General features: G+C 42.1%; 2 protein-coding genes across 4 annotated transcripts in view; one reads left to right on the plus strand and one right to left on the minus strand.

Annotated features, from left to right (window-relative positions):
• GREB1L (GREB1 like retinoic acid receptor coactivator) overlaps positions 1-21,886 on the plus strand; it is a 61,130-nt gene extending 39,244 nt beyond the window's left edge. For all 3 annotated transcript variants that reach the window (XM_058805711.1, XM_058805719.1, XM_058805727.1), the window contains 14 exons: positions 2,727-2,842; positions 3,230-3,474; positions 4,486-5,048; positions 5,496-5,598; positions 8,469-8,624; positions 8,834-8,973; positions 10,710-10,871; positions 11,182-11,386; positions 12,068-12,233; positions 12,924-13,151; positions 14,513-14,654; positions 15,748-15,948; positions 17,670-17,808; positions 19,144-21,886. In XM_058805711.1, coding sequence (XP_058661694.1) covers positions 2,727-2,842; positions 3,230-3,474; positions 4,486-5,048; positions 5,496-5,598; positions 8,469-8,624; positions 8,834-8,973; positions 10,710-10,871; positions 11,182-11,386; positions 12,068-12,233; positions 12,924-13,151; positions 14,513-14,654; positions 15,748-15,948; positions 17,670-17,808; positions 19,144-19,307 — 2,730 coding nt within the window. In that variant the 3' untranslated portion in view covers positions 19,308-21,886. The remainder of the gene's footprint in view (positions 1-2,726; positions 2,843-3,229; positions 3,475-4,485; positions 5,049-5,495; positions 5,599-8,468; positions 8,625-8,833; positions 8,974-10,709; positions 10,872-11,181; positions 11,387-12,067; positions 12,234-12,923; positions 13,152-14,512; positions 14,655-15,747; positions 15,949-17,669; positions 17,809-19,143) is intronic.
• Positions 21,887-22,471: 585 nt separating this feature from the next.
• The window catches only part of ESCO1 (establishment of sister chromatid cohesion N-acetyltransferase 1), a 32,758-nt gene continuing 30,494 nt past the window's right edge, over positions 22,472-24,735 (minus strand). The window contains exon 12 of the mRNA XM_058808837.1: positions 22,472-23,392. Within this exon, the coding sequence (XP_058664820.1) occupies positions 23,245-23,392 (148 nt within the window). The 3' untranslated portion in view covers positions 22,472-23,244. The remainder of the gene's footprint in view (positions 23,393-24,735) is intronic.

Genomic DNA, 24,735 nt, shown 5'->3' on the forward strand with positions numbered 1-24,735 from the left:
CTGGCTGTTGTAGCTGTTCTGTGGTTATTCCCATGTGTTTATAGGTGAATTATTCTATAGGGAAAGGGCAGGTGTTCTGTATCTGTCACTTGGAATGGATTTCTGTACTTTGAGCATGAAAGGTAGAGAGACTTGGAGCAAACCTGAATTGTTACTGGTCCATGAAGTCAAACACCAGCTGTTATTTCACTTCTTAAAGGTGAATAACAGCATGCATCAGATAGTGTTAATCTCTAAAAGCAGAGCTCAGATCTCTGTAGGCAAACTAATTATTTCCACCAACTTATCTGTCTGTCTAGTGTATCTGTTGTCTGCTCTGTTCATCCATCTTCTGCCCTTCTGATAACTGGTAAAGTATGCTGTTTGTCACAGATTTCTTTCCTCAACCCCTGCATGCTGAAAGCCTGAAGAGGCTACATGCATATATGCCTAGCATATCTGCACCTGCCTAAAATTTTGCATGGATTTAAAAGAGCATGGTTCAAGTAGCCAAACCCACTTCATGTATTGACCTCACTACATTAAACAAAGGGGCAATGGGTTGTCTGCCTTAGGTATCAGCCTGAAAGTAGTACTGGTTATCTGTCCTGATCTTTGCTCACAGAGAGCCTAATTTTCTGCTTCTACTATGAGTTATACAGTGCATTCAAAACCATGGAAAAGAGAAATGAAAACCACAGAAAAGAGGAAGGAATTTTGTGAGCCTGTCTGAGAGAACTTGCCTACAGCCAAAAGCAGATAAAATGTCCTTTAAAGAAGCTATGACTCCTGCTTCTCAAACTTCATGTGCAGCAGGACAGGGAAGAACGTAGTCATAAATGAGACAATGACATGTAAGATTAACTGCTCTGTGCTGGTGGTTTTTATTTGATAGGCATGAATCCCACTCTTAAATAATTCTGAGTTGAATCCTGTGAGGGCTTCTTAATAGTGCTTTGCCATAATGAGTCCAGCCCTTACACACTGCTGAAGCAGCCTATGAGGCCTTGACTGTGGAGCTGTTGCAGGTGGATATCCATGTAGACATTGGTCTGGAATAGAGGAATTTTATCAGGTAGAGAGTGAAAAACCTTCTAAATAATTCTTCTTCCTCTCTCCAAAACATAAGATGTGTTTTTGGACTAAACAGAGCTGTAGGATTCTTTCTTCTTTTCTTGCAGTTTACTAGAAGAAAAGCCCTCATATCTGAGCCATGCATATGAAGGGAAATTCATCAGCCTAGGTTATTGCAGCCAAATTTGATTTAGTCTCTATGCTGCTGGGCATTTGTTCTGACATTAGGTGGAGTACTGAAACTACAGGACTAGAGCCAGTGGAGAGCATTCACTATAAGCATCCCAGACCTTTTTCTGATGTGTGTATGGGGGGAGAGCAATATGAAGCTACTGAGGGCTGAGGCTCAAAATGTGGTCCCACCAATAAATATTCTTGGTTGCAGGAAAGATGAGACCTCATCATGACCATTTTCAGAGGCAGGGAAGGAAACTTTACAGGTGTTAGTGAGCCCAGCTGAAAAGTGTGGCTTAACTTAGTCCCTCTCTCAGATGGCATTAGCAGGGTGTGTGATGCCACAGCAGGGCAGGGAGGGTGGGCAGCTGTTTCTGCAGTGCTGGTGGCTGCATTGTTCTGTCAGACAAGCCTGCTGGTGAGCCAGACCAGCCAGACAGGTCATTCCTCTCCATCAGGGAGTCAGAGCCACAGAATAAAACAAGAGATGGAAGACAATTTAAATAACTATTTCACTGACAGGGATGCTGACATGGCATGCCCTTTAAGTGTAACCAGAATCAAACTGTTTGGGAGACATGCAGAAAGTGAGGCGCCCTGAGGGTTGCACCTCTCTGACCTTCCTGAGAAAGATGGTCAAGAAATATATCTTCTGTATGCAAGTGCACAAAGCCCCAGGCACTCATTATTTTTAGGTTCTTATGCTAGCAAAAAGAAAATCAAGAAAAATCAAAAGAAAAATTGTCTTCCCCTATCTCACTTTCCATGCACTTTCACAGAAACTGTGTTCTGTGGAGAGGCAGAAGAACACACAGCTGGACTAACCCTTTTGAGCCAGAAGTTCTCTCTCAGCTGCCAAGGCTGCTTTCCCAAGTTATTAGATACTGCTAGTTAATTGGAGAAATACATTTTTTTAGTAAGCTCTGCTGAACCAGGGGAATTGTAAGGTATAAGGACATGAGACTGATGCTGCCAACCTTTCCAGTGCTAAGGGAAAATTGTGCAGTTTTGCAGTCTCAGGCCTTGATAGACTGTGGGTAAGGAGTTCTTTTAGGGGGGATTACCTCCAGGGAAAGGTGAAATGTGTTTCTGTCACGTAGTCTTTCATTGTATAAAATAATTAAACAAGGTTCATTGTCCCATTTTCATACTCCACTTCAAAGTCTTACTTTAGCTTTACATTAATATCTTTTATCTGTGCAAACTGAACGCATCAATGGTTTTTTTCTCTGACAGGCCACACTAATGCCACACCTGGTGAATATTTCCAGCACTGAATAACGTATGCTATGCACCTGTTATTCTTTGCATTTAATGCTTGGCTAACTGTTGGCTACCAGAAAACAAATGCATGCCTGCACCCAAGGTCTCCTTCCTGTTGGCCCTTGAGTAAGCAAGCCCTGTATACAAAGCAAAAGCAGGAACTGGTGAAAAAAAGGAAACAGCTGAAGATTTAGAAGATGTCATTTAGGTGTGACTGGAATATTCTCTGTTCACAGGCTTGGAGGGGCAATGAGCAGGAAGACTGGATTCCTCGCACCTATCAGGATCTGGAAGGTCTACCTTGCATTGTTATTCTCACTGGCAAAGACCCTCTGGGAGAGACTTTCCCCAGGTGCTGTTATTACTCTTTCAATATGGTTGCTCTCTAACATGTTTAGATAAGTTGGGTTTGATACCATCTAGCTGTCTTTTCACAAAAGAAGTGTATTTTTGTAGACTTCAGTTAAAACTGTTTAAAGGTTTGGAAAGTGCAGTTTGTGAAAGGTCACGTGTGGGTCAGTAAATGTCTGTGCAAAGTACGAAGGAGCAGACCTTATGTGCTAAATATTTAAAAATCATTTTATATGTACGGGCTAATAAAATTGTTAATTTCTTAAGAAATTAATATATTAACATAAATATTAATAATTGAATATTCAGTAACCAATTAAAGATAGGGATTGTTCTTCAAAGTCAGAGAAAACAAAACTTCTTTTTTCATTTGAGTTGGCTTTCCTAGGTCGTTGAAATACTGTGACCTTCGACTGATTGACTCCAGCTACTTAACTCGCACTGCGTTAGAGCAAGAGGTGGGCCTGGCATGCTGCTACGTCTCCAAGGAGGCAATTCGAGGGCCTATTGTAGCTCTTGACCTCAGTGAGAAGGAGCAGGAGAAGGCAAATGGCAGCGAGAATGACTCTGATGAGCTGCTGATAGACTTGGACCGGCCCCAGAGCAACAGCAGTGCTGTCACTGGAACCTCAGGTCAGTTATCCTGCTGATGGCCTGGAAAACAAGTCTTTATTCCTGAGTCACTGGAATCTGGATGCAAACAGTGAGATGTTTTCTCAAATGTGGGTTGCTTAGCTGGATTCAGCTGCAGGCTAGACAATGAAATGTTAGTTGCAGATTCTTCACACAGTGAGCAATTTTCCTGTCTACTGCTAAAAGGAGACGGTGTTTCCATGGAAGGGATGGTGTGCCATAGCTTAGCGTCCTTTGTGATTTTGATTTTTAAACTTTCATTTCACATTTGTTGCTGGCTTGGATCCTGAAAAGATCTTAAAAATCAGACCAAAAAGGGCTAGTATAAAATTCTAGGAATAGAAAAATGCTGTGTAACTCTGGGAATACCTATGGATGAGGATGGCTATCTACCTCCTTGCCAAGACCAACAGAATGGTTGGATCTTGTCCTACCTCTTCAGGCATCACCTCCCACCAAGCCTTCCCTTCTTTGCCTTCTGCAGACACTTCTGGTCCCTTCCCTTTATTTCCCTATGAGTCTGAGGTATGAGGGCAGCTGAACTGGGTCTTTGCTATGCACCAGGTCTTCCCATACACTAACTAAACCTGACAGGTAGGGAAGAGGGGACATAGCCCAGCTCATGTCCAAGTTGCAGTGAAATAAATGCTCTGTTCTTCATAGAAAGGAAGATGCAATTGATCTGTGTATACAGTGGTTTGTTAAACTTGACTTTCACAACGTTGTATTATCAAATTCCAAATCCTAGATGGGAAATGATAGCTAGAATACAGAGATGAGGAGTGAGCACTTGGAGTCTGACCCCTGTTGCAGCAGGGCATTGCCTCTCCAGCCAAAGGGACAGACAGATGTAAATTATTTCTTCGTACATGGTGAAACACTGACCTAAGCCACAGCAGCATTCACTGAACAGAAGTGTTTATGCATTAGGATTGTTACATAGATCAAATGAATTAATGGACTTCTTTCATCAGTCAGTAACTTTTCATTGCCTGCTGTTTGTTTTCCCAGGCTCCCTGGCTGACAATGGTGTGAGCTCCTCGAGTGCCACAGACAAGTCTCAGAAACAGGCACCATCCCTGAACTTCCAGGCTGTGGCACACAGCTCAGTAGACGAGGGAGCTTACTCCAGCTTTACAGCCAGAGAGACCCTGAAACAGGAATGTGACTCGCTGGGTAACCAGATGGCCAGCAGCACCACTCCCAAGCTCTCCTCGCTGTCTTCAGTCTCCCAGACCTTCCAGTGGCCTGCCCAGTCAGCCAAGGACAGCAGGGCTGTCCGTGTGGCGCTGCCGCGCATCGTCATCCTGTCCAAAGCCGCCTACTGCCTCCTGAGCTCACAGAAAAATGGGAACTTGCCTTCCTCCTCTTCCCTCCTGCCTCACGCTGACGTGTCTTGGCTGAGCTCCCTGAGGCCTCTGCTGCACAAGGACATGAGCAGTGAGGAGCAGTCCCTGTACTACAGGCAGTGGACGACGGCCCGGCAGCACCACGCGGACTTCAGCAATCAGGCCGAGGCGTCTGGCGCCAGGACTTTCCACCCCCGGAGGCTGCTTCTGACAGGGCCACCACAAGTAAGTTCCTCCTGCCTTTTGAGCAGTCTGAGGGGGGCCAAGTTTGCAGTGATGTGTTCTGAGGTCAAAAATCAAAGTCAAATTTTAAGGCCAAGTCCATGCTGAAAGTGGTAAGGAGAGGAAGGGTCATGCTTCATGTCATGTTTTAGCCTAAGTGAAACACGTGTGGGTGGCACTGGGCATAACATTGTCATCAGGAGAGAAGCAATTATCACTGCTGATCTCCCTGCATACCAAAGTGACACAGACTGTGACCAGGTTGTGCTCAGAGACCAATTTAGTAAAAGTGTTTTCAGTATAGTGGGCAATATTACATCTTGCAGTGTTTTCAGGCAGAGCTGAACACAGAGCTCTGGGGTAAGCCCAGAGGCATTTATGTGAAATTTACCAAACTTCCACTGTAGAACTTTGGGTTGGCATTTAGACTTTTTTCCATCTCTGGCTCAGGTTGGAAAGACTGGTTCATACTTGCAGTTCCTAAGGATTCTCTTCCGCATGCTGATCCGGTTGCTGGAAGTGGATGTGTATGATGAAGAAGAGATTAATGCCAGTAAGTATTTAGTAGGTATTCTTAAGATGTATCATAAAGAGCCTACTTGTGTATTAGTCAGCAAGGAAGTTTTTAAGCTCACTAGAAGTCTATGAATTACACCTACTACATGTCCTCTCCATTGGTGTGTAGCTAGACTCTAGGTGTCTGCATATTTTTCAGTATACATTGATAAAAAAGTGGACTTTATGATGGGCTTATCTGAGAATTATTAAATGTATTTTAGGCTGATACATCTGTGTAGAACTCAAACAAAAGTGAGCACAAAGCTGTAAATGGGCAGCATCTGCCCATATTCTCTCTCCTTGCAGGTTTTTAAGTGCTGTCTGCTTTTAAGTAGACAGGACATTTAAGAACATTTTGTTCCTGGCTGAAACCTAACTATTATTTATATTTATTTAGAAGTTATGTATCCTTTTTCAGTAAGATTGTCTCCTGTCTGCAGTTTGCAGGTTTTATGCTGAGGATAAAGGGGAATGGGATCCTCTTTGGATTTGTGCTCATTTGTCAGATCTCGCAGATCCATTAACTGCCATGGCAGGACTTTGCCTTGAGAAAAGCAAAACCTTTTAAAAATTAGTCCTCTTCATGGTGTTCTGGTACATAATTCTTATGATCATTAGACTGGCATTCTGAAAATGTAGTTGCTGTTGGACCTTTGAAAAGACTAATATTTCTGTTCTACAGTGTTATTAATGCAAAAAAGGAAAAAGAGAAAAGGGAAAAATATATTTTCCTTTGATTTTGAGCTTTGGGGGCAGTTATTCCTTTGTTATTTGAACTAAAGTACCTCAGAAACTTGGGATGAAATGTGAAAATGCAGGAGATGTTCTGCACCATGCTGACTGGCCTGTTGAGATCATGGCAATGTGTCACACCCCTGCCAGGAATGCATGGAACTCCAGCAGAAGAGCAGTTTGGGTTTGGTTGGGTTTTTGGTTGCGGCTTTTTTGCTCCCACTGCTTCTGTTGGAATGCTTCTCCAGAGCCCTTGTGTTCTCATTATTTTTAATACTACTTTATTCTCCACTCCAAATATGTTTCTGTCCCATTTATACACATTCTGTTTAGGATATTATGTATAAACATAATAATTTAAATTAAAATACTTTTTTTCTTCTTTGAGGTTTGTTTCTTTGGAGTGGTCAGGCAACTATCTTACCTCCCCTTCAGCATTCATCTAGGTAGTCTGGATCTTCTTACAGAATTCTCACAAATGACAGGCTCTTCATTCTCTTTATCAGTTTGGTACTCTGGCCTGCACATCTATTTTCAATTTATTCTTCTGGTGCATGGGTGAGCAGAACTGAATGTTTAACCAGCCCAGCCTACGACAGCTCATGTGTTTCCCTGCCCCCACTGAAAGCCCCATGATTGATGAAACCTGTGAATGGTCTTTTCCATTCTCCCTTTTCAGTGGCATTGATGCTTAGCTTGTACTCCAGGGTTTCTCAGCAACTCTGTCATTTCCAACCAAGGTGCTCCCAACCTGCTGCAGAAATGCTTGTTATTAATCCTTTAATGTACATATGACTCACAATTTTTCTGTTAAATATCACCTAGTTTTTGTTGTCACAGTTGTTCAGGCCATTGAATTCTGTCCAGCAATTCCTTTTCCATGTTGACAATGACTCTTAGGAGAGTGCCACCAGCAAACTTAAACCAAATTTTTGTTTAAACTGGTGAGAATAGTGAAAATATTAATCAATGTGCCCCTCTACTGACCTTTTAACTTCACTGGTAATCTCACCTGCCTTACAATGTTTTATGCTGCCATCTTCTATTTATTTAGTCAACTCTTTCAATGTACAGACCATTCTCCATTTTCTTCAGCTGCATTAATAATTTGTCCTATAGTATCATCCCAAGTACTTGAGTCCAGAAGGATAAGATTCATTGCATTTCCTTTGTCCAGTGAATAGGTATTTCATAGCCATATAATGAAAGTAACACAGGATTTATTTAGTCAACCTATATTCATTTTACCTCATTTTTAATTTAATTCAACATCTTTAATTACTTCTTTCACCCTCTCCAAATTTTGAATATTACCCAGGTCAAAGTAATGGACTCAGAGCTCTTTAGATTACTGTCTCTCCTCTTGCATCAGGGTATGGTGAGCCTGTGCTTGTCTGTAGACCCAATCTTCATTTCCCCTGAATTCACTTTTCTAAAATCAGTAACCTCAGTTACACACCTATTTTCAAGTGTTCTTCCATCTCATTTTAATCTGAATTGACTCATGTTCAAGCTGCACTCCAAAGCTGTTTTCTTAGGCCAGTGTTTTCTACCATTCCCATTGCTGAAACGTGATTTTCTACTTTAGACTTATGTCTGTTGGATCAGTACAGAAGAGTTTCATTTGATCCTTCCTAGCCACATCCTATTCTGTAATAGGAGCATTTCTTCTACTGCCTTTATCATGTACCACCAGTTACTAGCTCATAAATACACACAGCCTCTCTTTCCTTGCTTTCATCCTTCTGCCTTTGGATACTTTTGCTTCTCATTTACCCAGTGCTCTTCATTCCATCACAGAGGGGCTCTAAACTACTACACCTGTGCCTTCTGCACAAATAGGACCATTCATCTGAGCATTTTAAGCTTAAACCAGAGTGAATTACACCTCAGCAGCATGAAAGATACTTAGGAAGCTTCTTCTCCTGCACACAGTTTCTAAGAAATTGCCATTTCTTTGAAATGGCTTTGTGGATTGTAATTTCACTGGTAGTATTTATGATGTTCAGAGATGTTGCTCTGTGTGTGTATGTTTGCCTGTGTGAGTTCCAATGCAACTGTAAAGCAGCAATCATCACATAAGCATCATTTGGTGGGTATCTGATTCTGCTTACCTGAAGTGTGTTGTTCCAGATCATACAGAAAACAGTGAAGTTACTCAGTCTAGCAATGACCACTGGCCAGACATTGAAATCTTCAGCAAAATATCTTTTGACCTGAGTGTACATGACCCTAAGTACAGAAATATAAGTCCTGTGTACACAGAGCAACTCTCAAGAGTGAAACAAGGTAAGTAAAATGTAGACTTTATAAGGAATACTTTCCTACAGAGATTCAGTGTTTATTGGTTCATTTGAACACAAGTTCACAAGAACCTTTAATCGCCACAATGAAATTGAAAAAATACATTTATGTATTCTTCACATTTTTTACCAGGATCACAATCTCTGTTTTTTAATGCTCCTAAAATTTCTGTTACTTCTTTTCTTTGTGCACAGAAGCAAGCAAAGAAACAAAATCAGAAGAACCTAAGAAAAGGGAGACCGTGTCCATGATGCTGACTAAATATGCAGCTTACAACACCTTCCATCACTGTGAGCAGTGCCATCAGTACATGGACATTAATCCTGCTGCACAGGTTGGTGTCAAGGTGCAAGGGGAAACTGCATCCTTGGTTATTTATTGTGGTCTCTCCAGGCATACTGCTCTCATCTCAGGACTCATGCTTTCCACTCATCCACCTTGCCTCAGATGGAATTGTTTAATTCTTCCATTCTCAGGGGAGATATTGAGCTACAGACCCAGGAGCATCAACTGTGTCTGCCTCGTTCTGCATGAGCAGTTTTCCTCTGCAGCTGCCTCTGGCAAAGGGTGAATATTGTGATTAGTTTTCTGAAGCCAAAGCATTATTCAGCCTGCCCAGAGGGTTTCCAGTGTCTCAGCAGAGAAGACTGTAAAAAATAAGAGAAATGCTTGTCTAACCTAAATGCCAGCCATCCACACCTGTGATGGGAGATGGCAAGACCTCCTTCTTCCTTTCTTTGTATGTAACTGTGCATCCTTCTCAGCAGTAGCTTATGAGTCACTGGACCAAAATGAACATTTTAATCTGTTTAGTTAAAAAATCCTTTCATTTCTAAAGCAAACAGTTATGCTCACAGAAGACTGGCAAGTAAGATTATTCCTGGTTAATAGCTCACACATTATTTCTTAACCACCAGCAGCAATTTACCTGGAAGTTTCTTATCTCCATTCATTCATTCCTTGCTTGCTAATGTTTTCCAGCAGCTTGCTATTAAGATATGGCAGTGTAGACACCCTGACCTGGCAGTGCACAATGCCAGTTCCCTCAGAGCAGCACCAGCAGGTCTGATCTAAACCTCATGCTTCATTAAGTCCGTTGACAGAAGCAAATCCTCCCCAAGGACATCTGTTGTTCCCTCCACTTATCTTTGTGCATGTGGTTAAACATAACTAGTACTAATAAATATAAACATCTACTTCTATGTGCCAGTGTAAGCTGTGTATATAGAATTAAGATAATTAAGCTCAGGAAAATTACACTTTCAAAGGGGAGTCACTGGATAGCGAACATGAAGAGAGAGGGATTCTTAAATGCTTTAACACAACCTAAATAAAGTCGCTTGCATTTTCCATCTTAGGCTAATTATTTCAATTTTTAGCAAAAGATTATGGAAAGCTCATTGGTAAGAGTAAGTGATTTGACTTTGTAGTAAGACAGATGCTTTTGTAGGATGAAATCTATCAGCTGTGTAGGCATTTGTATGCACTTGCATGGTTCAGTGAAGTGCTGTGCAAACTTAAACTCACCCAAATTCTTCATAGCCTTGTTAATGGTGTGGTTGCTTTGGTCACACTACTGCTTAGGAGAGTATTGCCACAGGATGAATACTATACTGACACCAATACAGGAGTGCTCCTACTGAGGTGTCTGAATGACAGTGCATGCTGCTGAGGAGGCACCCCCTCATACTGCACTGCTCTTTGAATCTTCTAGGTAAATTGATGTGGACAGTTCTTCTGATGTGCATATCTGTGTGTGTGTGAGTGTGTATGTATCTGTGTATTTGACTTCTCTTTGTAAATACTGAGAAATAATTCCTAGCTGAAATGGACTTCAGAAGAGTCCAGTTTGGCCAAAGACCATTACTGGTACAGAAAGCTGATTCCTTTAATAGCAAGGCCTCAATAATGTACCTTATTGTGAGAAAAATTATTACTGAAAGAGAGTGGTTTGGATGTTCTTCTCTGATGGCTACCAGTACTGAAAGAACTGAAAGAACTCCTCCTCCTTACATACTCCTTCTGCGTTACCTGCTTGGAAACCTCTTTTTGCTGCTTATTTGTCTTCAGGTGTCTGACTCCACTCTGCATGCATTCACGTTTTCATCCTCGATGCTGGGAGAAGAGGTTCAGCTGCATTTTATAATCCCCAAGTCCAAAGAGAACCATTTTGTCTTCAGCAAACAGGGAAAACATCTTGAAAGCATGCGACTCCCACTCGTTTCTGACAAGGTGTGTTCTGTGCTGCTCTCACCCATCTGCTGCACGAAGGCAGCTTGCAATACATATGCAAATTAATGGGGGGAGGTTTTTCTGTTGTCTTTTTGTTTTAAAGTCCTTTGTGTAAATCTTTCCTGACTGTCCTTAGAATGGGTTTTTTGACGGCAGACATCCTGCTTTTCTGTTCCTAGTGTCCAGTTCATATGTGTTGCAATAATCAGTGATGTTAAAACCTGGTATAAAAAATAAACAAATGGAAGTCCCTACCAGGAATAACCTGCTTTTTTACATAATGTTGCCAAAATACCTTGTGTTCCGGCAGAATTTGAATGCAGTCAAGAGTCCTATCTTCACCCCATCGAGTGGGCGTCATGAGCATGGGCTCTTGAACCTCTACCATGCCATGGAAGGCATCAGCCACCTGCACCTCCTGGTAGTCAAGGAGTATGAAATGCCACTTTACCGAAAATACTGGCCCAACCACATCATGCTTGTCCTGCCAGGCATGTTCAACAACGCCGGAGTTGGTAAGAGCCACCATCAATGCATTGCTGTGAAGGTACCAAAATCTATGTTGGACAATGTGGATCATGCTGTTGCAGGAAATGCAGCAGCTCCTCACATACCTGCTGTGATAACAGCAGCAATGTCTGTGCAAAAATGTGGAAGAACTGCTGACAGGGGCATGGAATATATGTTTGCATGGATCACTGCCTCCTCAGCTTAAAGTCTGATGTTTTATGGGCCTTATTCACTCATTTTACTCAACCCTGCTGTATAAATTCTAGATGTTTTACACATATTCAAGTTGCAATGTTTTTGTTAGCAGAAGGTAAATATTAACTGCAGCTGAACACTGGGGTCTTGAACTTTGGAATTTGTTTTCGTGGATGCTGAGTTTATTCTGCAAGAAGTTTTACATAGCTTCAGTTTTAGAATCTTAGCCCCTTCTTGGTTCAAGGTTACTTCATTAATACCCAGAGAATTGTGTTCTGCAGAGTGTCTTAAAGCATCCAGTCTTCTTGGAATCTGCCTTTTATATTTAATCACACTGAAAATGGACATACAGATTTCTTTTCAAACTAAGGTGATATGAGCACTAAGTTCAGAAAGGGTAATGACTGCAGATGTTTGTGTTACCTTTCTCTGGAAAGAGTGATAAAATCTAATAAAGATGTCTGTACATCATCTTTATGGTATTTCCTCAGGTGCTGCCAGGTTTCTTATTAAGGAACTTTCCTACCACAACCTGGAACTGGAGCGAAACCGCTTGGAGGAGCTGGGAGTGAAGCGCCAGTGCGTGTGGCCCTTCATCGTGGTCATGGACGACTCCTGTGTCCTGTGGAACATGCACAGCCCTCACGAGCAGTCCAGGTTGGTGCCCACCCACGCTGGCTCCTTGCACTGCTCCAGCACTGCCAGCAGCACATCTGTGACCAAGGCTCATCTCCAACATCTGGCAGGGATGCCAGCATCAGAGCAGTAGGAAGGCAGAATGTTTGTCTTGTTGGCCACCAGCATTCAGTTCAACACCTGCTGTTGAACACTTCCACATGGCTGTGCCCTTACATCTGTGTCAGTACCTCCAACAGACCTCTGCTTGTGTTTGTTCTTTGCCCAGAGCCACTCTTCTTTCTAGCCACTGTTTGAGGGATTTTTCAATATGTTACTTTCTTTTGATTCAATCTCTGTTTCCCAGAGCAAACAGTTTATTTGGGGAACTTAGAAGGCATTAAGCTCTTGACCTTCTCAGTGCTTACACTGTCCAGTACAGAGAAAATAGCATTCCAAAAATTATGTGTAAGGTGACTTCTTTTCCCTTCTTAAATTGCTGTGTAAGAACTTACTTTGCTGAAAGGCTCATTTTCTGAATGGTTGCCCTGATGAGGTGCAATTATGAGTCTTCATTTATGTACATATTTTTATAGCATCTGGAGTAAACATTCTCAGTTGTCAATGTAATTTTTTGGTCCTTTTAATACACACACATGTATGAATTTGCAGTGTATGTAATATAAAAATAATAAAATATGTTTGTATGTTGTGTATGATCATGTTTTGCAGCCAGTCCCTGGAGCCTGGGAGTTTCAGCAAGAATGTGTCTTTGAAAAGTGTCCTCCAACACATTGAAGCCACCCCCAAAATTGTTCATTATGCAATATTGGGTGTTCAGAAATGGAACAGCAAGCTGAACACCAGGAAATCAAAGGCTCCATTCTCCAGGTGCCATGTCCGTGATTTTATACTGCTCAACATAGACCTGACCCAGAATGTGCAATATGACCTAAACAGGTAGGCAGCACATATATATCTGTGGAAAAATAGCATATTGGCTTGATAACAACCTTTTCACAATGTTTCTGAATGCTGTTGAGATAAAGAAAAATATCCTACCTTAGGTAATGAGTGCAGAATCACAAAAATAAAACACAACGTGATATACGTTTCATCTGAATGAGTAAGGCATCAAAATAAAACTGCTGTAAGCCAAGAAAACCTGGGGAAGACAGATCAAGGGTAAGAAAGGGCTTCAGAGGACTGAAAAAGTGAGGAAAGAAGAAACTTGAGGAGAAAAAATAATTGGGACACCAAAAGTACAAGAAAGGAGCCAAAATGGCATCAGTTACAGGAAGAATGGGGAGCTTCCAGAGTGCCTAGAGGGAGGGATTCCTTGTATTTCCTTCAGATATAGCTGTCCTCCCTCTTGCCACTTGAGTTTGCAAGAAAAACAGATGAAAAAATTACTTTCTACTATTTCCTTCCTTCCCACCCCCCCCACCCCCACTCTCACCTGACTTCATCCTAAAGCATTTTCAATAAAGCACCCATATCATGGGCCTTTATTGCTAGCTTCATCACAGATTGAAGAAATACCCAATAATTCTTCTCCCCAGACAAGCGAGTTCCAAATAAACCCTGTCTCTGCTGGCCATAAATGGCCCTGGAGCTTCTCACCTTGGGCTCCTGTTGCTGTTTTCAGGGATGCTGTGTGTTTCAGTGAGGAACTGTGGCCTTTCAGTGCAAGCTGGTGTGAATTTCGTAGCTCTTAATTTCACATTCTCTGTCAGATTGAATCATGAGGTGGGAGTCAGCCCATAGAAATGAACAACATCATGAATAGTGGAGGACTAGGATTACTTCCCAGCAGCTTTTTTCCCATAGCCAAGTATTTGTTAAAGCCATATTTTTCCCCTAATTCCAGTTTATGGAGAAATATGTCATATGGAACTGGTTTGTTCAGAGGTGGAAGTTGGTCACTGCAGAGCTTCTGCCAAGTCCAAAATACGTAATACAAAAAACCCCAAACATAAAAATAATTTCAAAAAAAGAAGTAAAGGGTGGGGAGGAAATTATTGATGCCAGTGTGTGATGAGCCTGACTGCAATCCAGATTTGGTGTGGGGAAGAAGCACACAGGCACGCTGAAAAGTGAAGACTAGTTTGGGTTTAGGGTGACCAGCAGCTGCTTTCCTTGACCAGGAGCACATTGAAGGAATGAGTCTTTGGAACTCTGCAGAAAATTTGTGGCACCATATCAGATGATCTCCAAAAATCTCTGCTGAGCCCACAGTGGTGCATTTCAGCAGGGGGTGTGTGAATGGCTGTGCACAGCAGCCACACAGCTGCTTTAGTGATCTTGTGTTTAATGTCCAGGTACTTCTGTGAAGATGTGGATTTTAATCTGAGGACCAACAGCAGCGGCCTCCTCATCTGCCGCTTTAACAACTTCAGTGTCATGAAGAAACATATTCAGGTTGGAGGACAAAAGGACTTTGTTATTAAGCCAAAAATCATGGTAAGTCTGGTGTACTTAAGGGGTAAAATCAGTTTTCCCTAGAAATAATGAATTCTCTAGTTCTTAGATTTATTTTGTACTTATTTGACATTTGACATTCATGGCTTAATCCATGGTAGGGCTGCTGCATCAAAAATAGAAAACAAGAAACATTTTGCTATTTATAAATTACTAAACAAATCCTCCTAATCTATTAGAATACGGACTGAGATTGGGAAGAGTTTGGTGTAGTTTTTCAGTGGTATCTCTGATAGAGGAAGATTTTGCAGACTGATCCAAAGCAAGCAAGTTGTACCAGATTCAGTTGCAAAAATTCAGCACAGCTACAAGTTTCTGGTGTTTGCTGATTTGTGATGGGTTTCAGTCCTTGCACTTCCTAACAAAAAGAGGGCTGAGGAAAGGCTCTAAAAACTACAACCTTCTGAAATCTCCCCAGGAAATCCAAGTATTTTTTAAAATATATAAAATATTTTACACAGAGTATGTTACACCTATGCCTATGGAGATGTATTTCAAAGGATTGTCTTTAATCTAGGAATCTTACAGTTTGTGTTCCTGGTGGTTTTGAACACATCCCACACCATCTTCCTATAAAAAAGACACCTCCTGTACTTCACAATTTAACTGACTAAACTCTGGGTTTAAGTATTTCTGGGTTTAAGTATTTTTAAGATAATTTTCTGATTTTCCTTTTCTTGTGGTTGCAGTGGAATCTTTAGTAACAGACTGGCCTATGAGAAAACCCCATTGAAAACGCTTTTTATGGATGACTCCGCACAAGGAGTATGTAATATATAATGCCCACAATAAGGCAGGATGAAGGCCACTGTGACAGTTTGAACTCCCCATTTTATGTCCCTTCTTTAGGCAAGCAGATATCCACAGAAGTACATAGCAAGCACAGAATGAGCAATTAATTTATTTCTGTGCTTTGGTGCTTTGTGAAAATCGAATGGGGAGTTTTGATCCTTTTGTTCCTCGTCTTTCTCTTCCTGCTCTGTCCATGGCAATCCCTTCCCCGGTTAGAGGAACTCCAGCAGAGCAAATACACAGAGCAGGTGGGTTAAAAGGGTTCCCCTTGGTTTCACTGCAGGTCTCAGACAGCGTGGCACCAATAATGCCTCTTCAGTACGTCTGTGCCCCTGACAGCGAGCACACATTGTTGGCAGCCCCGTCTCAGTTCCTCCTGGAGAAATTCCTTCAACATGCAACCTACAAACTCTTCCCCAAGGCCATCCACAACTTCAAGAACCCGGTATTGGCCATCGACTGCTACCTGAACATCGGGCTGGAGGTACAAGAGATTTGCAGGGATGATGGGGACACGGAAATGCAAACCTTTACTTCAATATCTTTGTTGTGTTGAAATGCCCTTCCTCAGCATCAAGGGTAACGTTGGAAGACTTTGGTCTCAAACAGATTCTGCTGCTGGAAGTAAAGGAGCAATCCACTGGAGGAGCTGGTGGTGAAGCCTCCAGCTGGCTGGTGTGGGTAGAGACCAGAGGTCTGTGATGGATTAATGTGACTGCTGGGCTGTGCCAGGTCCTACACTTGGGTCCAACAACGCCACGCAGTGCTACAGGCTTGGGGAAGAGTGGCTGGGAAGCTGCACAAAGGAAGAGGATCTGGGGGTGCTGAACATGAGCCAGGGTGTGCCCAGGTGGCCAAGAAGGCCAATGGCATCCTGGCCTGGACCAGGAATAGTGTGGCCAGTAGGACTAAGGAGGGGCTCATTCCCTTGTACTGGGCACTGGGGAGGCCACACCTCGAATCCTGTATTCAGGTTTGGACCCCTTAGTTCAGGAAGAACACTGGTGTGCTGGAGCATGTCTAGAGAAGGGCAGTGAAGATGGTGAAGGGTCTGGAGCAGAAGTCTGATGAGAAGCAGCTGAGGGGGCTGGGGGTGTTTGGCCTTGAGAAAAGGAGGCTCAGGAAAGACCTTATCACTCTTTGCAACCACCTGAAAAGGAGGGTGTAGCCAGCTGGGGATCCACCTCTTCTGCCAGATGACAAATGATGGGACAAGGGGGAACAACCCCAAGTTGTGCCAGGGGAGGTTTAGATTGGATATTGAGAAAAATTTCTCCATGGAAAGGTTTGTCAAGCACTGGAACAGGCTGCCCAGAGTAGTAGTGGGTTCACCATTCCAGGAGGTATTTAAAAAATGTGTAGATGTGGCATTTGGCAACATGGTTTAGTGGTGAACTTGGAAGTGCTGGGTTAACAGTTGGAGTCAGGGATCTTGGATCTCATGGACCCATGATAACAGTGGGATCTCAATGAGTGCAACCTAAACAATTCCATAATTTGCAAAGGAATTGGGCATGTCTATCTGAAATAATATTTCATACAAAGCAAAACCCCAAAAGTGATGCCATTCTTGACAAAACCTGGTGTTCATCCTTTGATGTTTTTCTTTTTATGAATCTGTGTTTCAAGGAAATTAGATTTTTGCAAATATGTTCTAGATGTCTGTAGGTGGGGAGTTTAGAATTTTTGAACCTAATGGTCAGCTTGAACTGGGTCTGGAGCAGAGTCAGTGTCTAGCAAGGGTGTTGTTCAGACAAATTTTATGGAGGTCAGTGGTAAGATAGAGGAGGCACTCTTTGTTATATAACAGCCATCACAGCACTGAGACACAAGAGTGTTTGGAACCACAAGCATCAGGATTTCCCCTACTTATGGAATCACTTTGTTTGATAAATGTATCCTTATTAAAATAACCTGTATAATCTATACAGTCATTATAAGCAGGTAATTTGTAGAGGAAAAAAAAATCAAACTGAATTACAGAGAGCCCTGAAATAATATGTTGCAGACTTGGTGACCAAATTTGAATCTAGGTTTGTTCTGCGTGTTACTTCTTTGGAAAATTTGCTCAGTACTGCAATCTTGTTGGATTGGATTTTTATCAGAGCACCAGCTGACTTGCCTGTTATCACTTAAGTTACATTCCATTCCATATAAGTCATCCTTAGACATTTCTGAGACATTTCTTTCCCCCTTGTGTTTCAGGTGGCCATCTGCTACATTAGCTCTCGCCCCCACTCAGTCAATGTCAACTGTGAAGGGGTGTTCTTCAGTGGACTTCTGCTCTATCTCTGCGACTCCTTCGTTGGTGCAGAGCTCCTCAAGCGGTTCAGGTTTCTCAAAGGTAACCTCACTTCTCTGCTGGGCATCCTGGCTGCCCCTTTCCAACTAATAACAGCATGGATGAAAAGGGAAAGGCAGAGGAATAAACAGCCTGATTAAACAGCACCATTATTTTCACAGTTTGTTTTGGCACTGTTTTCAAAAGAAATAGATGGAGTGGTTTTTGAGGGGTGTGTGAAACTTCTGTTCCTGTTGGCAGATAATTGAACCTTAGGTAAGCGTTGATAAATGACATTCATTAAGTTATTTTAAAGGGACATCAGCAAGGATTTTGGAAATCAGGCAGTGAATTGTGCAGTCAGCAACTTGTTAGAGTTGCGAGCACAGATGTTAGTGATGAGGTTGGGAAATTCTGCTCTGGCAATCAGTCTATAATGGCAGTAAATCTTCAGTTCTGTAATAAGGAAGGCTCTTAGCTGAAGGATGATTTGATCTGTCTCACCAGAACTTGATAAACCTCATAAAAATCTTTATTTTTGTCTTAATGCTGGCAATTAGCAAATTGCCAGAGGAATTCAGTAATGCTGAAGTGAGTTGCAGAGCTCCAGTGCAGTTGTGGCACAGCTGAGCCATTTCCCTCTCTTGCTGACTGAGGATGGTCCATGTGCAGGGTTACCTTACCATAGGGATGACCCTCAGCCAGTTCCAAGAACCACATTTTGAAGTGTGCTCCTCTGCCCTCTTGGGCCCTGCAGGGCAGGGACAGAGGAAGAAGGCTCAAAGACACGTTGGGTATGGTCCTGAAGGTGTCCAGTTCTCCGGCTTATTAAATGATCATGTATAACACCAGGTGGAACAAAGTTTGTAAATTTGTCAAGCCACAGAAGAAATTACAGACTCAGAGTGCTTTACCTAGGGCAGCTCTCATACTTAAGGAAGTCAGCAGATTTTCTTAAGTCAGTAATGAGACTGGTTTGGCTTTGTAGAATTTCATCATTGACCTTCTACAAACCCAAATGTCCTATGAAATAAACAGAAAAGTAGGCTTTATTATTTGGGCTTAATTATCAGTAGTAATTTAAAGACCTAGTTAATGTTCTGTCTGCTGCAGTTGATGATACTAACACTGCTGTCAGGCAGTGACATCCTGTGATCCAAAGCACATCCCACACCATGCTGGCTTCTCCGTGTCTGTGCCTTCCTGCAAATGGACACATTCATTTCTGTCCTGAGGCTCAAAGGATTGATCTGAGCCTGCACTGGCTGATGGTGATATCGCTAATATTACTTTTTTCCTCCTTAGCAGCAGAGATTTCTTTAAAATGTCTTAGGAAAATCAATGAAGGAAATGAGTTGTTATTGTACCTTGAGAATCTAATGTGCTTTTCAATTGAAGGTGCCACCCTGTGTGTCATATGCCAAGACAGAAGCTCACTACGGCAGACAATAGTCCGCTTGGAGCTGGAGGATGAGTGGCAGTTCCGACTTCGGGATGAGTTTCAAACTGCAAACAGTAGTGATGATGAACCACTCTATTTCCTTACGGGACGCCACATATAAGCTTCGCTGAGACACTGCTAACAAAAGAAAAAAAAAAAGAACTTTTTTTTTAAAAAGTACAATCACTGTGGAGCAAAGTGCAACCAATATTTATCTTGACTGCTCTAAAGGATTCCCCACATTCTGAAGTAGCTTTATTCTTTGGGGTAAAATTACCACATCAGTTATGATTTAAAGGATCCTGGATTCCAGTTTATTTTCACATCATTCACAACCACCGACACCAATCACACAGCCAACCAAGCTGTAGGATCTGGGAAGAGGATGTTGTTTTGTCAAAGAAGAATCCTTTTTATATTCAGCTGAGTTAGGGGAAGAAGCTGCTCCCCTCTTGCAGCTGTAAGCTTGAATGTGTTACCCTAGCATGTGGAATTTATCGAAGTTAGGTGGAGAGCCCACCACGTCTCTTCAGCTCTGTGCTGTGGTACAGGAATACTCAGGGGTTTGAAACTACAATATAAAGTAGATATTTGTATTACGAGGAATAGTCTTGTTCTCTGTGCAGTGTTAGTTTAAAATTTGTAATTGTGTATGTATTGAAACTGTCTTTGGCAAAATTTCCACAGGTGTTCGAAGTTTACTACTTAAACCTGAACAAATGGGCAAATGCATGGCAGGCACTGTGCACCCTCAGCAATGGTATTTTGCCCCAGCAGGCACCCCCTCCTCAGCTCCAGGGCCCAAAGCAAAAGGCTTCTCAGAGCTGCTCTCTCTTCAGTTAGAGGCCAGAGTAACTTCCCAGCAATTCACCCTCAGTTTCTCACTCTCCTCAGAGCTTTTGGAAACTTGCAGTCCATCCCTCTTTGTGTATGGAAATGCATCCTCCTGTTCATCCGGTGCCTTTGTGGTGGACTGACTGCCTGCAACTCCCTCTCCGTTTCCTTTACACTCAACTCCAGCTGGCTGCAGAGCTGAGATCAGGTCTGAGTTATACCTGTATGAAGCAACACACCAAGAAATGTGCAGGAGAGTAACAGTGCCTGAGCTGGACCCAAGAGAAACAGAAAGTATTCCACAGTAGCTCCAAGGGGGGGAGCAGAGGAGAAATCCCAGGGAGCTGGGACTGCTCAGGAGGGATTCTCCAGCAGCAGAGATGTGTGACCACATCACTTGAAACCATCATCCACGTACCTCTATAAACACTGGCTCTGCAGCAGCCACACACAGTTGTATTTCCAGCTGCAATACTGCTCCTTGTGAAGGTGTTCCAGAACTAACTCAATGCTGTAGTATTTGGCTGTCAGAGGTGGAAGCAGCAGGGCTCTGTTCCCCTCCCACTCAGCAGGTGTTGTCTCACTGAGGTTTGCACACACACCTCCCAACAATTGTCCTTCTGCACATCGTGACCCCCTCTATCAATAAGAAAAATGCCAAGTGTTCTTAAAGGCTATTCAGGAATATGAATTTACTCCCCAAAAAAGCAATGAAATTAATGCATCTTTATACCTGACTTGCAGTCATTGCAGAAGGACCTGCCAAAGCTGCATTTTTTTTTAAGGCATAGTGTTAATTAAGCAACTTTTTTTATCTTGCAAAGAGATGTTTACAGATGAATAAACATAATATATTTGACAGAGGCCAAAGTAAAATGGTTTGCATATGTCTGCGTTGATGTAGCATTATTTCTGATGCTGTAAATTTAGCAAATTTCACATGAACAACCCCTCCTTTCAGTAAATCTATTTTTATTTTCCTTCAGATACAACCTGCCTTACCTATTTTAACACAGGGAAGATGTAGGGATATACAAGATGATTCTTGCAGCGTTTGCTACATGCCTGAATGTATTCCAGCAGCTCTGGTTTTGCCATAGGGCTTAAGGCCAGCCTCCAGTCTTAGCGTGGTGTAGAAAAGTGTCAGGTATTACATGTTCAAAAATGGTTTCCTTTTTGTTCGTGTATTTGATGTTTGCACTAAGTTCTTAAAATTCCAGGTGCTGAGACTACCAGGAGGAGCTAGCCCACTGGTGGAGCAGAGCAAAATTGTCCTGAGGGCTGAGAGTGCATTTAGAAAATCAATGTATTTGCCTGCCTTTACCAGCTAATAGTTAAACCCATTTCCTTAGTGCTGTCCCCTACGGCAGCAAGTTTTGGTAACACTGTGGCCACAGTGCACTACACCAGCCCCAACAGCACAGGCCTGTCCCATGGAACACTTTAAACTGGCTGCCTGTGAATTCCTGGCAAGGAGACCCTTGGTTGACAGGCACATGATTGCTATTCCATTTTGGTTTTAAGCCTTGCCATTAAGGCCATTCTTATGAATGTATGAAAATTGGCCAGCGTTATATTTTACCTGTAGATGTTCTTGTCTATTCACAGGTTAAAACTGAATGTAAACTAAGATTTAAAGAATCATATGCAGATGCTTTTTGCTTAACTTATGTAATTGCTTTTTGTGAATTTTGGAAGAGGGTTAAAAACGTTGCTTTCCTAGTGTAAAGTTTTCTTAACCAAAAACTTGGTGAATCTAGCTTCACTAGTCAGTCTACCTCATGTTACTGTTTATGAACTGAAACTGTCTGAAGTTGTGGCTATGGTATGTTTATAATGTGCTTTCATTAAATTTGAATATATTAAGTTACCATTCCAGACTGCCTCTCTCTTAATGGGTCCTGCTCTTCCTTTCTGAGCCCACCACAGAGGATCACTTCTAGAGTTCCTGTGCACCTGCACCACTTTTCTGACAAAGCTCTTTACAGGCTGCTCACAGTCCCCAAAAATCACATATGGCAGCTTGGAAACAAACAGCCTCTGCAGCCCAGAATCCAGCACTGTTCTGCTACTCCAGCTTTAAGTACTCTTGAGCATTGTTTGGGATGTGGTGGCAGGTCTTTGCTTTAGCTCTAGACCAAGGACAGCACACCATGAACAAGCACATCCTGACTGCACACAGGTTCCAAAATGGAAACAAATGCTAAGTTTAACCTTAGCTAAATCTTTCCCATCTTCCATTAGGGCTTTAAACTGTTACTCAAGACTGAAGGCCCCCCCACTCACCTCACTATAAACCTTGTACCAGGATGGTCTTGATCCAGAGCTCCTGGGGGCATTGAGCATCAGCATGTTATTTTTTTCCCGCCAAGAAAAATATGAAATACACTGAAGATTCATTCACACTTAGTATTATACAGAATAACTTTAAAAAAGCTATCAAGTATTTTATTTTTAATCTATCTACATTATGTACAGATCAAGAAAGGCCACAGCAGTTTTTCAACATACAAACCCTTTGAAAGAGGAGAGATTTATGAAGGAGTGACAAGTATCAAAGTGAAGTCCACTAACAAAGGTATATACTCAGTACAATACTTGAAGAATGACGAGTACACCAGTCCTTGGGCTTTTCATTCCACCTTTAACTCCAAAACTAATCTGGGGGAGAAGGGGACAGGGGCCACATCAGGATTCCAATGCTGCTGCCAGGGAGCAGGGTGCAGGGGCACCCTGGAAGGCACCGTACAGCCTGTGAGGGTGGTTGCCCACACCTCCTGCCCCAGTTCCACTGGGCACAGCCTGGAACTCTGTTAGACAAGTGCTGGTAGTGGGAGCTGGGGCAGGAGCCCAGCGCTCCAGCACTGGGAAGCACTGGTATATCACCTCAGTAAGAACTTCAGCATGTACTCGTCAGCCAGACTATAGTCTTTGCATTAGTTTACAGTCCACTATGAACAATTTTCTGCTGCATGTAAACATGAATAACTAGATAAAATACAATCAAACTTTTGTAAAAGTTAATAAAATATCTTTCTTTTAAAAAAACAAAGTTAGCCTATTACTGCATTGTTTACAATTTTAATAAAATAGTACAACCGTTTGGTTGTTACCAGTCCTGAGTTCACTGTAATAAAAATGGCCCTGGCTTCTGCTGAAGGTCTGCACCCACTCCATGCAGTTTGGCAGAAGTCTCCAATAAAAATGGGATTCCTGCAGAGCAGTTAAGTCTGGTGCTGTCCATTGAGGAAGTTGTACACCAGGAACTGGCCAGTGCCACAGTACTGTGTTGCAAAGAGCTTTCCATCAGGAGTGGGGTCAGAGAAAGCAATTTCTTCCTTGCTTAAGTATGAGCCATATATGAAGTTGCTCCTGTTTAAAAAAAAGGAAAAGGAAAAAATAAAAGATGATAATTACCCTCAGAGAATCATGAAAAATATTTATGCTATTAGGTGACAAACCATTAATTAAGCGGCACAGACACTCAAAAGGAAGAAGTTCTGTTATGAGGAGATGGGTCTATTCACAGGATTTATCTCCCCCTTCCAAAGAGCAAGAAGGACCACTTGCTCTGGGAGAGGGTTTTACAAGGGTCTGGTGTTTTAGAAGGAATATTTGTACAGAACAATTACATCAAGAGTTCAAATCCAGAGTTTAAAATAAAAAGTTGGAATTCATTCCAAAGATTTTTTAACAGAAATGAGAACACTAGGGCTGCCTCTACAATCACTTGGTATGAAAACAAGCTATTAATCAAGTTGGGGTGCTTATGGAGGGGCCTCAAGGGACCAACCCCAAGGCATAATTTCTAAATACACATTCAGTAATTAACTGTACAAAAAGAATTAACTTGTTCATGAAGAGTATTTCCTGTATGTTTTAGTCTTATTTGAAAGGAGAATGGGAATCAAGTGATAGCATTCTAATTCCCTGGCTGGCTGTGTGAGCCATTTTAGAAAACCGAATTCAGGGTTTAAGACCTCAACTGGTCTTAAAGGGAGGCGTTATTTTATCCTTAGAAACAGAAGAAACTCCCTTTAGACTTAAGTTCTTTAGTTTCTATAAAATAACCAGAAATGTACTTGAAAAGCAAGTAGGAGCTTCACTCATATGGACATCACCATTAAATACTGAGGAAAAGACAGAAAGACCAAAATCCTTTTTAATTACTACCAGCTTTATTCTCTTCTCTTTCATGTGTTCAGGAAGATGATTTTGCAAGGCTAAGGCCAAGTGGATTTCTGTGACTCCAAAGTACTGTGATAGCCTGAGTGAAATGGGGCAGACATTCTCAAAATGAACTTCAGTCTGTTATGATGCCTTCAACATTTTGAAGTCAGGATTTAGCTGGTTACCAAAATTATCCCATTCCAAGTACCTTTTGCTATGGAAAATGTTTAGGTTTAGGCAGCTGAGCAGATGTAAGTGCTTACTGCCATCCCAAAGCAAGTCTCACTCCTTTCCTTTGCCTTCTGTAACTTCCTAGGCTCCCTCATCAACACCAGCTCTAGAGCTTATCAGACCTTTCTACAAACCAATAATGCACCAAAATAATGCAAAACTTTTTAGTGAATACAGCAGTGAGCTAATGGAAGGCCAAACAAGCAGCAGAGCACAGCAAAAGGGGAGGTGCTGTGCACAGTAACAAGGAAAACTGAGGCCTCACTATCTGCAACAGGTCATCAAAATTTATTCTAAAGATCCTTTAGGGCTGT

The sequence above is a fragment of the Ammospiza caudacuta genome, chromosome 1, assembly GCF_027887145.1.
Source record: "Ammospiza caudacuta isolate bAmmCau1 chromosome 1, bAmmCau1.pri, whole genome shotgun sequence".
Lineage (NCBI taxonomy): Eukaryota > Metazoa > Chordata > Aves > Passeriformes > Passerellidae > Ammospiza > Ammospiza caudacuta.